General features: G+C 45.5%; 1 protein-coding gene across 1 annotated transcript; it reads right to left on the bottom strand.

The window, feature by feature from the left end:
* Positions 1–8,427: 8,427 nt before the first annotated feature.
* Positions 8,428–12,231, bottom strand: LOC119444244 (uncharacterized). Its single transcript, XM_037708671.1, has 2 exons — positions 12,127–12,231; positions 8,428–9,626 (listed from the first exon to the last, which is right to left on the bottom strand). The coding sequence occupies exons 1-2, from the start codon at positions 12,229–12,231 to the stop codon at positions 8,511–8,513; spliced, it is 1,221 nt and encodes a 406-aa protein (XP_037564599.1). The 3' UTR covers positions 8,428–8,510.
* Positions 12,232–12,683: the final 452 nt, after the last annotated feature.

Here is a 12,683-nt window from a genome sequence, read left to right as displayed (position 1 = left end):
GATGCTATGAGCGTCCCCTTTGAAACTGGGTGGTGGATTGCGCCACGAAGCTCTTATTTTGCCTAATGTCCTACCTGTATTTTTGAGAAAACACCCAGATACAAAGAATTCCCAGCATCAACATTTTTGAACCATTACTGGGAACTCTGTATGCCTTTGTTATTTGTGGTCTCCCACTTTTCTGCCACCAAACCTTCACCGTGCAGCCACCTGGTGGCGCACTTCTTAACCATCGAAACACTGTTGCTGTAACCAAGTGTAAAACATTTTGAACATTTGAAAAGAGTATGTGTTCACGACTATGCTCCTGCCGAAAATTTACGCCAGCAGCAAAGTAGAATACACTTGGTTACTGCTATCTTAGCTCTGTGTTTGTCTGGTTGAGCTCTGCCACCATGTGGGTGCACCGTGCCGGTCGTTCACATTTGTGCCTCCGCTAATCCGGTAAAACGCCCAGTTCGCTTGCACTTGCGTTTAGCAGAATACTGGACATGCTAAAACTGGTAGTAACGCTCCGGCGTGAAGTGACATCCGCAACCACGTAGATGCTGGCGCTGATTGGATACCGACAGCCTGATGCGCTGCAGCCATTCTGTTCGCATGTTGCCTTGCAGAGGAGCATCAATTCACACCTTGACATGTTCCCAATCGCTCAATTTGCAGCCCACAACGTAACAAGAGCGATCCATGGTGCTCTCGAAAAGAAAACTTGATACCAACACTGACCGTGCAGCTCGCATCAACACGGAGAATGTTATAGCACAAACAGATGACACTTGCTATGTGCCGGAAGTGCTTGAGTGTAGTGAGAAATTTCCCTTGTGTTTCTGTTACTTTTAAAAGCGTATATATTTCTATGCTTACCCATAGTGCTGCAGCAGCGAGCGAATTCACCGTTGTGCTGCCTCCCGCTTCAACGCCAACTTATCGTCGTGAACACAGCACATCCTGAAGCTATCGGCACTCGCCGCACTCTCTGCCCTTATCGCAGGTCGCTTTCAAGATGGTGGCCCGCGCGTCTCGCTTCAATGCAAATTAAGCTAGACTAAGCGGCGAGAAATCGGCATGCATCACACTGTGTCCTCACCGCAGAACGTCTTCAAGATAGGGGCCCGCGCGGCCGCGCCATACGCAGCCACTGCCGGAGAACGGCTGGTCACGGTGGAGTGACCAGCCGTTCAAACTCGGGGGAGCAGCACTGCTGCGTTCAGTAGCGATGCACATTTTAAAAACCCTATCATAAATTATATGCTTAATGCAGAGTGCGTAAGTCTAGTGATTTGACATGAAAATCCCAGGTTCATTGTGTGAAGGCACGATTTTAACAGAGGCCCAAAGGCAAGACACTGCTATTACACTTTTGAGAATTTTTTAATGGACTGAGCTGTAGTGACGAATTGGATGAAGATACGATCTGAGCACACTTGGTGCATGTAAACCGTAGATAAGTGAACATATAGCAAAACTATCAGCCTGTACGATAAAGAAAACTTCGAAGCCATTAATGAAGAACTGACTGTTTTCTACCAAACTTTCAATCTTGATTCTCTGAACGATCCATTCACAATTATTGGGTGCTGTTTAAAAATTATTCAATTAGCAGACAAACATATACTGAAAATTACCTTCCGTGCAAATCGTCAGAACCCATGGTTCACTAACCATGGCGGCCGCATTTCGATGAGGGCAAAGTGCGAAAACACCCAAGTACTTAGATTTAGGTGCACGTTAAAGAACGCCAGGTGGTCCAAATTTCCAGAGTTCCTCACTACGGCATGCCTCATAATCAGATCGTTGTTTTGGCACGTAAAACCCCATAATTTTTTTTAATGAACATAAGAAAAAAATACTTTTTCAAGCTGCCAAGCAGAGTACGAATGCCAACACATGGGAAAAGTATTATTCTGCCAAAAAAACATACTTATCTGCTGTTTGCAGTGCCAAGCATACTTTTTTTTTTTACCAATGACTTACCAAAAATACTCAGAGAAAACCGCAAGAAATTCTGGAAAGTAATAAACCCCACCCAAGCTCGCGCCATAACTCTTGCTGACAATTCGGGAGACATTATGACTGATACTGTGCCATTTTTGTTAACAATGCCTTCGCCTCAGTTTTTACTAAAGATACTAGTGCTCCTCTACCATTACAGATACTATGTCTAGCAACAAAGTATCTGTAATGTCGGCCATCACATTTTGTGCGGATGGTATCTCCATTGTAATTGATAACCTCAAACTGTCGTCCTCCACCGGTATCAATGGTATTAACACGAAACTAACGATATCACAGCTGCAATTTTTGTCTTGTGTTTGCTCAGTCACTTTCAGCAGGCTGCATCCCTCATGACTGGAAAGTGGCAAAGGTCATTCCCATCTACAAAGCAAACAGGAACGCACTAAATTATTGCCCCATCTCCTTAACGAGCCTTCCATGCAAGATAATGGAACACGTCATTTACTCACTCATCATGGGCCATTTAGACACCAACCATTTCTTTCATCCTGCACAGCATGGATTTCGTAAGGGCCTTTCTTGCAAAAGCCAACTAGCTCTTTTCCTTCACGACCTTCATGCGAATCTCGACTGCAATCAGCAAACTGACGCGATCTTTCTCGACTATGAAAAAGCTTTTGATAACGTCTCTCACCGTCACTTGTTACGTAAACTTTCTTGAATTTAAACATAGATGTACTAAAATGGCTTTAAACATTCCTCACTAACTGCGTGTGATTCGTTACTATCAACGACCAGTCTTCCGTCCTTCTTCCATTATTTTCAGGTGTCCCTCAAGGGTCTGTTCTTGGCCCACTTCTTTTTTTAAATATATATCATTGACTTACCCCCTCATGTAACTTGCAAAATTCTAATGTTCGCCGACGACTGCATGATTTATCATACAATTAACAATGAAACTGACAGAGATACATTGAAAGAAAATATTATCCATGTGCAGTCTTGATGTGTCCGTTGGCTAATGACTATTAATAAAAAAAAATGTAACCACATGTAGACGTAACATATGTTACTTGTAGACGCACACCCTTCTTGTCTTCCTAAACAATAGCTAGCAACTCAATAGAAGCAGTAAAATCATTCAAGTACTTAGGTGTCTTAATTTTCTGCGATCTTAACTTGGGCATGCATATTAAAAGCAGCATAGTATCATTGCCGAACAAAACACTCTGCTTTATGAGGCACCACTTGCGTAATGCTCCTCAGGATGTCAGACTTCTGGCGTACAAATAACTTATCAGGCCTAACGATGAATATGCGTTGCCAATCTGGGACCCATAACAAACTAATTTATTTATTTATTTAATAATACATGATCTCGTTAACGGACTTGAATGTTTTCAAAATCATGCAGTAAGACAGTCATTCATACTACTCATATGATGTAAGCTTTAAAAGAGAAATCTGAGTTACAGTTGCTCTCGCACCACCGTAAGCTAGCGTTGGTCTTTTTCACAAGTTCTTCTGCAGTTCACTTAATTGTATGCTGATCATCACCCCACCTGCAAGAATATCAAAACGCACTGGTCATCTGTTCCAAGGTTTAAAACCACACTCACACACAGCTACCTTCTCTGCTTCATTTTTGTCTCGAACAGCGACAGATTGGAATGCCCTTCCCCACCACGTTGTATCTACAAATAGTATCCATATGTTCATAGCTGATGTTTCTTCTGTGTTGCCAGATTAATTACCTGTTCTTGTACAAACGTGGGTTTTTGATTGTATACAATGTATCTACTGTTTTTAAAATGTTCCATTAGTTATATGCTGAATTGTCCATTGCCGATGTTTCTTCTGTTTTGCCAAAACAATTACTTTCTTATACAAATTCATCATTTATCGCGTGTATTTGTTTGCACAGTGTATCTACCATTTTTCAAATGTCCCATTGGTTATTATGTTGACTTGTCCGGTGCATGATGTACGTGGCACGCCTTATGTAACACCCCTGATAACGGGGCCTTTAAGGAAATAAACTGACCCTACCTGACTTGAGTGTCTTCTTTTGTCCTTTCTTTTAATAATTCTACGGTAGACCTTTTAAGAAACACCAGCAAATCTAAAAAACAGAAGCAAACTCAAAGCATGCACAAAAAAGTTTTCGTCGCCGTCACAGAGCCCTGGAAGGACACGTTCGTCCGCCATAAATATCACAACAAAACCGAAGTCACGGGCATCGCGAGCACGTCACGATGCCGACGACCTGACACATGATACCGCCTCTCTCCGCCAGGGAAAGGAGTGGCACTGGCATCTGTCGGCAGACTTCAGTTTGGGAGCCCTATTAGAGTGTACGGTAGACCTATTTAAACGCTAAGAAACGCCAGCGATTGTTTCCATGGAGTTTGGGAGCCCTATTGTCGGACAAGAGCATTATGGAGGGGCTTTAGCGCGTACCACGAGCTGTGCTGTCACGGAGAAAGGCCGGCAGAAACATCATGGCAACACTTCCGCTTGTCGGAGAAGAGGCAATAAAGGCGAGTGGGTTGGCGCTACTTAACCCAGGCAGCGGACTAGAGCAGTAGGCACTCCGTCTCGAGCGGCCATCGAGGAGTACAGATTGTTTCGCTTTCCCCGTGCGTTGAACGACCTGTATCCTGCGTTCTCGCCTATCTGCTTCGTATGAATGGAATGAAAAGTAGTAGCAATTGAACCTTGTGATGCAGTACTTTTTTGTGGCAATTCATGATGCAATAGTAGCGCCAGTGACGTTGCGTCGCCGGGCGCGGTACAGCAGCGCTCGCTTTTTGCTTCGGTCTAGCGAATGAGGCTCTGACCAAGGAAGACAAGTTGTTAGCTCTTCTAAGTGTACGAATAAGTGACATAGGTGTTTAGCATACGTGATATAGGTGCTACTCAGCCAACTAAGGCAAGAATAAGGACTCCGTGTTACTTGATTTGGTGCCTCATGCCAGCAGGTGGCACCACGCTTCTTTCAAAACTGCAGCGCAGGAGGCGTACTGGGTGTCTGCGCTGCCCACAGGGTTAATACAACCAACTCTACAGGCAAAGCTCCCCACAGTGCCCATGTATTTAAATCTGTAACCGCAAGAGAGCCAGTATGTTGCTATGCTTTTAAAATTATCTTTTAAAATTCTTGACAGTGACTCTCTCGCGCCTCGTGCATGGGGGAGAGATGCCCATTTCTTTGTTCTCATTGGCTTGACAGGGGGTTCAGCTGCATGCTTTTTTGAGACCATTGCTGAACAAGTCCTGCGTCACTCTCTTCAACTCAGCTCTGCGTGCGTCAGTAGTCGAGCACAATCGGAATGCACGGGTGAACAATGTCGAGGCAACAGATCGTTTGTGTCCGAGGGGGTGGGCCGAATCGAAGTGCAGATATTTCCCTGCAGGGGTACACTTCCGATAAACGCTTGTTTAAAGACCGGATGCAGTGTGCATGACTTCGTCAATGAAAGCCAAGCAACCATTAACTTCTTCAACGGTGAATTTTATTGTGCTTTAGAAAGAGTTATGACGTCTTTGCGGCGGATAATGGAAAAACAGTCGTCGACATACCGCAGGAACAATTTTGGAGCAGGCTGGAACGTCGCGAGGGCTTTTTCTTCGAAGGCTTCCAATGCAATATTGGCACAAGACACTGACACCGATGCTCCCATTGCCGTTACAAACACCTGCCTGTAAAATGATCCATTAAATGAGAAATTTGTGTTGCGTAAGCAAGAATCCAAGAGGTGGCACACGTCATCGAAGGTGTAATGCTACATTTCCCATGGAGGCAGCAGCAGTGGCCGTGGAGCATGTGCTGACTGCAGAGAGCAACGCAGCGATACTCGCCTTGTGTACTGCACGCAATGTGACAAGAAAGCTCCGAACAAACTGTGAATGGGATGTCTGCGATGTGCCAAGGGACAGCAGTGGAAGTGCCAACTGACGTATCCAAGGAATGGGATCGTGAAGGGCTTCTGTTGCCGTCAGAGTCACTACGCAACTTGATTCATGCTGTCAAATCAAGCAGGCTAACACGTTTAGCACAATGTGCATGCATTCAAAGATTGTAAGCATCCTTCTTACTACAGGCAGCAGTGTGCCACAAACCGGCTGCCAAGCATTGCACAGAACTAACCTGGTTAGTTGTTCGATTTCTTTTTTAACACAAGGATTAATTTCCTTTTATAGGGGCTCTAACCAGCAGCAAGGGAAAAAATATAAAATCAAGAGGCTGGAGCCGTGCATAGCTTATGACATCTACAGGACTCACGGGCAATTAAACTGTTGCTGATAAAGCTGTGTGTTATAAAGCCATGAAACAAAGGTCAGCCTCAATTTCTCTACAATATATTGAGCATACTTACGACTTCGCGATTGCACGACCTTAGACGCTACAAGGGTGCATTAATTGAGAAAAGGGGAATACTTAAAGGAACAAGATCATCTGCGATAAATGTTAATGAATGCCGCAGTAAGAGCCATTATAATGTCTCGCAGTTTAGATCGTGCCAATTTCAGAGCAATAAAACAATAAAAATTGGCATAAGATACCACTTTCCCACTGGAGCAACCTAGAACATTCCTTAACTACGTCGATAAAGATTTGTAGAGATCATTTTGGCCTTCGAAACAATTGTAATATAAAAATGCAGTACCTTCAAAATCTGCTCTACCGAACAATTGTTTAGAACTGAGGTTTGAACAGCACGAATAAAACAAGCATACCAGCCAACCTAGCAACATGAAAATTTGGGAGACTGTCGCGCGAGGGGGGACAAAAAAAATGTTGCCGCCATGCGAAACGGAGCACGTGGTACAGAGTCCATACTTGTCAAGACTCGGCAAAATGACAAAGCACAGAAACTGTCGTGTATGATCTCAGAAATACTTGCAAGTATTTATTCTTCGCTTCTGAAAGTGCCATCAATCGTTCCAACTAGTAAACTTGGGGAAACAGAGTAGTTTGGCATTCGCACTTCACTCGACAACCTGACAAAGCCAAATGAAACTTATTGCACTCATGGTCATATACGACTGGATTGCTAAAAACGCTCGACCCAGCCCGAGACAAGCCAATCCGACAAATACAATATGGCAGCGCCCTTCGGCTGCTCGCGTTCGTGGTGGTGCCGGCGGCCGCTACCAAGTTAGTGACTAGCTGCTCCCGTGCCACCTAAATTTCTCGCGCGGTTATATTACAGGGCGTAAAAAAATGAAAAAAGCAAGCGTGCTGTGGCAGCTACTTTTCGGGAGATTTGAGGCCGCATCCGTACAATCGGGAGATGTTAGAACAATTGCGGGAGGTTCCCAGGCAATTCGGGAGAGTTGGCAGGTATGAACAAGGACACAAAGAAACTTGGAAGAACTTATATTGGACAAACAGGACAGTGTTTCAATGACAGAGCTCGTCAGCACAACAGTAACATGAAGAACGGCTATGGAAGTCACTTAGCCGGACATTGCAAAGTGTCCATGCACTCCTATTTTTGAAAATGCAAAATTCATAGGGAAAGGAAAAAAGAAGGAAAGAAATAATAGAGGCATATCACATTCGTAAGGAAGGAGACAAATGTGCAAGTTTTCTATCTCTCGCTTTGTCAGAGAAAGAAATAGCTTTCTTGCATGAAAGATTGTGATGTTGCTGATTTTACTGATGTTTATACGACTGGTGTATTCACGCCTGTAGTGAAAAAAGTATAAATGGTTGAAGAATTTCAATGAAACTTCCAGTTGGCAGTCAGCGCTTGTCTGTGGTATTTGTTTCTTCTTGTCTTTGTTTTATTTGCGCTGTTCAAACCTCAGTTCTAAATATGAACCAACCATCAAGAGTTTACTGAACAATTGTTGCATTATGGCTAGATTATTTTGCCGGCGTAAGGTTCGTCCCAATGCCGCTGTCAGAGGTTGTCCATGCTATAGGCGTATATCGTGAAAAGGCAATATTGTTGCTGAATGTTAATGCAACACACACCTGCGAAAAGCAAGTGGGGCTTTAGTACCTGGAGCTACCGCACTCCAGCAAGCTTGCAGCAGCCAGTTTTCCCACCTCCCAGTTTTCTAGCCACCCTAGCACAATCAACGCGACGACACTAGTGTGGACTTCTCAGCAGCACCACCAGATGACGCAGATTGTCGCAGATTGTCGCCCCCCCCCCGATTGCCGCATTACGCGTTCCGCCATGCATCCTAAAACTATCATACCTACCAACCAGTTTGCTTGTCCAAAGCCTTTTGAGGGATACACGCACACTAGTAACCATCATTTAGTTTTAGACGTGGCACAAAAGCAGCAGCGAACATGATAGCAAAGACTAACAGGCAACAACACATTGTTTCTAGATCACACTTACTTATTCAGCAACTTGTCTGTATAAAATAGCTTGAAGCAAGTATCTCTCTCCCTCTGTTATCTTTTCAAGACTTCCAGTGAAAGATTCGGAGAGTGACAAGCGAAACTTTTTCGTGATCAGAATTTATTCGTTTGTGCAACACTCGTAATATGAGCCCAATTCTCTTTAATTATGCGCTGTGCCAGTGACTTATTTCAGCTCTTCAAAAGGGTCCACTCTGCGGTTGAGGTCCAGCAGTTGGTTGACAAAGTCTACATCCTCGTACAGGTCAGCCATGCCAGTGAGGAGAGCGAGCAGCTTGTCGGGGGCCATTCCTATCTGTTGGGCACACTCTGTGACTGGTGGTGTGGCAGAGCCAAACGATCCAAATGGCAGCTTCGTCTCAGTCCTCTGGCCATCCTTGTTATAGAAGAGTGTGAAGACAGGATTGCGGTTCAGCTCATCCAGTTTACAGTAAACTCCTGCTGTAGGGCCGCGACCGTTGCGTCGTGCCACTAGAGTCCTGAAGTCGTAGAGCAGATTTCGCTTCTCCGAGTAGCTGAGTGCACTCTGGAAGGCACCGCCAACATACAGGACATTGTCCCATGTCTTGCTGCACCCCATGCGAGTCTCAGTCACCCGCCAGAGCACGTATCCTTCGCCCACAGCCTCATAGCAGTACTCCTTGGTGGACTTGGACGTGTGTGACTGGACGAAGTGGCCACTGTGTGGAGCGCAGCCATCGTCCATGACGACGACAGGGAAGCCCACGTGGTATCCCGGGTCCAGCAACACCAGACCCCGGCGGGTGCCTGCCAGCACCCGAAGGGCAACCAGCACGTGCTCTTTCACACTGGACGCATCATCTGGGGGGTCGTGGCTGCAGTAGGACGCCACGTCAGGGATCCACTCTTCGCACGAGACCAAGAAGGGCCGTGCATGGGGAAACTGCTGCTCCAGGGTGCGGCACAGATGCAGACTCAAGCCAACACACGAGAGGCCCTCCTCAAAGACCTCAGCTGGGTAGTCACGGAGGAAGGTCGCCAGGCTGCTGCTCCTACTGTAACGGTAGTCCCTGTAGAAGCGCAAGAGGTTGCCCAGGGTGTTGTAGTGTCTATGGCATAGTTCCTTGTGCAGCAGCTGTCCCAGTTGGGCCAAGAAAGCCTCCAGATCAGGTGTGGTGTCAAAGGTCAACGGAGCGCCACCGATTGGTGCCCAGCGAGGCCGTGGCAGAAGCCGTAGCTCTTCAGCATGGGTGGGGGTTCCACCCCCTACAGGATGCTTCACATTTTGGTTCAAAGGCTGCTCTGGCAGATGGTCATTCACCTGAAAATACATTAGCAGTACTCCCTTGTTAGTCAGGTTGTCAAAACAATCCCAACAGGATGCAATGGTGAAAAAAAAAAAAGGGGGGGTGGGGACGAATACACATAATGTGCACAAATCTTTATGCTCTCAATACCAGGCAAAACACTCAAGTTGTAGCACCAGATCAATGAACAGTATGCCACATACACAGACACTTGTTCCAAGACTAGAAGTGGGAATGCCAACAGTGCCAGATTTACTGGTTACTTTCAGGTTATTTGAGTCTGAAAAATGTTGTTCATCGGCAGGCAGAGAAATAAAACAGGGGCAAGCATTTTTTTTATTTATAAATACAAAGGAAAAGAGAATCAGGTTAGAAAGAAGTGGCACAAAGGCGATTCATGAGAAGCATGGGGTAACAACCTTTGTTTTGCAAGACTTGTTTAGGTGCCCTTGCAGAAGAAAATACAAGGCAAATACTGACTAAAAGCTTGTCCCATTAAAAAGCCTATTCAACCAGCCATGTAGAAACGGCTAGCACTGATTGATAACCTCAAGGAAGTTTTTATGAAAGCCACCCTCACTCTGAACAGGGCCTCATGTACATAGCTGCACAGATGACGCATACATTTTTTATATGTCGCTTGCTGAATTTGAGAGTGCATCGCAGTTTGCGTTAGCCAAAAAGCCGCAGTGTGGCTTGCGTCTACTCACACAAACACTAAACCTGAAGAAACCCTTGCAGCAAGACATCATGAACTTTGTGTGCAAGGCTTGGGCATCTGTGTCCGAGGAAGTTGTGGCCCGATCGTTCAATCGCTGTGAAATATTTACTGCTCCCGATGGGTCCGAAGATTGCAGGCTCCATAAGCGACTGGCATTGCCGGTTTTCCCTTCCACTACCCTGCCGACCACATCTGACCATGTGCGTTACGAGGTCATTCAGTGACTGTGCTTTTGAAGGTTGTGAGGAAGATTGCACAAGGGCATATCAGTAAACCTTCACAACCTTTAGCTACACTGCTTTTTTTTTTTTACTTTTCCCGATTGTACACTGAAAGTTAGCCCACTCCCTCTTTTCACCCAATTCGATCAAGATTTTAGGTGGCCTATCTGTCAGGATATTACCTAACATCTGAGCATGCTTTTCATTATGCTTATTGATGTTTACCTTCACGAATAGTCGAAGCAGTGCGTGTATTTATTTCTACTTGTGTAAGTGCTGTCCCAAGCTGCCAGTTATGAGGGTGGCTGCCTCATCCAGGCTTGTAGGCGGTGCTGCTTCTTTAATGAAGGAAAATAAATTTTATTTGATTTTATTATTTCCACGAACTTGTTGCCCGACGCTACAGTTTTGCATGCACCAAGCTTTTTTTTGGGGGGGGGAGGGGGGGGGGTCTTGGGCTCAGTCGTTCACGCAACTACCAGTCTAGACCAACCCATAGCTCCTCTCAAGACAGTTATGTTGTAAACTACTGCGACTGCACACTCCAGAAACATCTCCACCCCCCCCCCCCCCCCCCCACAGCCTTGCACTCTTATTTCCCAGAATGCCTGCACAGTGCTGAGGAAAATTCGTGAGGTGCAGAGACCACAACAGGCACATTGTGCCTGTTCGCCACCAAGATTAGGCGACTGAATGCAAGGCACTACTTCTGGTCTGTCTTTACGTTTTTTTTTTTTTTTTTTGCTTTCCCCTTTGCAGTTTTCCTTTCAGTTTCAGCAATCCCACCAATGTACACTGGGTGCCAGCCTTACGTAACCTTTTCAGCTGACTGCTGAAACTAATTTTGGCACTGGAGTGCCAATTATAAGCTTATTTTCTTCACTGTCTTGGTGTGGGGATGTGCCGAGAGGTCCTTAGGCACACGAGGTCTGTACATCCAACACATGTGGCTTGGTGACAGTGCAAAAGAAACCACAGTGTCCAGAAACCGCAGGCGGTCACCCTCAACAAATGTAAGTTACACCCCTCCCCACCCATTTAAAAGATGCTAGGACATCCGGAACTACTTTATTGTAGCAATGTAATTCTTATTGGATTAAAACTATTGAAAAGTCATCCACATCCGTGAACACATGGAGGACACTTGCACCATCTAGGCGAGATGCCAGGTCACAATAAATGTTAGCTAAACAAATGCTACTTAAAGCCAGTGCAACACATGACCCGATGCATGTGCTGCTACATTGTCCATAGAAGTTTTCATTAAAAGAGACAAAAGTTGCCCCAAAGGTAAACTAGGAGAGACAAGAAGCTTCAAGAGAGAAAAGGATGGTGTTCTGGAAATCGACCACTGTTTTCCTCTATGTAGTACTTGACGGTGACAAAGATTTCATTGTGTGAAATATGAAGTCATGCTTGCTTCCTCTCCTCACTACTAGTCATTGGGCAACCATGAATCACCTCCTCCTGGGCTGCGAGGATTCATACGTTTGAAAAAGTTATTTGGGAATAAAAAGAACTAAGAAGAGTGTTCTATGGCCCTTTAATGAACAATAGTCAAAAGGCGCATACCGTTTGGGCCGCTTCATGGTCGACAGCCGAGTAGTCATCCCAGGGAAGGAAGAGCAGAGTCCCACACCGAAAAATGCCCACAAGGCCAACCAACCTGAAAGGCATCATTCAAAAGGATTGAAGGACATTGTACACACAGTTTAGAAGTAACAAGACAATGAACAGGAAGACGTGGGTGAGGTTAGATTCATTAATCACTGTCCAACGATTTGGGACACAAGCAGGTGACCCATGTGTGCACACTCATTGTTGCACGATGTCCCCTTTGTGATCCGGCCACAATGTGCCAGAGCTCATATTTTTTTGTACATATTTTGCAGCCTACCAGGATTTTAATAACCTCAAAAGCGTCGATCAACACTGTCTCAGAGCGCGCCTCCTACGAAAAGGTAGGCATGTCCAAGGACACAACCCCTTATCAGCTTCCAATGCAAGCACACATAACCACCTTCTTGCATTTGGCCATAGTCTCTTGTGGCTTGCACGCAACGGTTAGAATGCCGAGTGCCTAGCAGCCAGAAGGATTATCTGCTTGCACAGTGCCAATTCAGCAGGTT

This window comes from Dermacentor silvarum, chromosome 3 (assembly GCF_013339745.2).
Source record: "Dermacentor silvarum isolate Dsil-2018 chromosome 3, BIME_Dsil_1.4, whole genome shotgun sequence".
Taxonomy (NCBI): Eukaryota; Metazoa; Arthropoda; class Arachnida; order Ixodida; family Ixodidae; genus Dermacentor; species Dermacentor silvarum.
Note: the sequence above shows the minus strand (reverse complement) of the source record. Positions and strands in the feature narration are given on the sequence as shown.

Bases quoted from the DNA above. Each gene is read 5' to 3' on its own strand.
- LOC119444244 (XM_037708671.1), bottom strand. From the start codon at position 12,231: ATGCCTTTCAGGTTGGTTGGCCTTGTGGGCATTTTTCGGTGTGGGACT. The intron at 9,627-12,126 runs GTATGCGCCTTT...ATGTATTTTCAG, and splicing joins ACCATGAAGCGGCCCAAACG to GTGAATGACCATCTGCCAGA.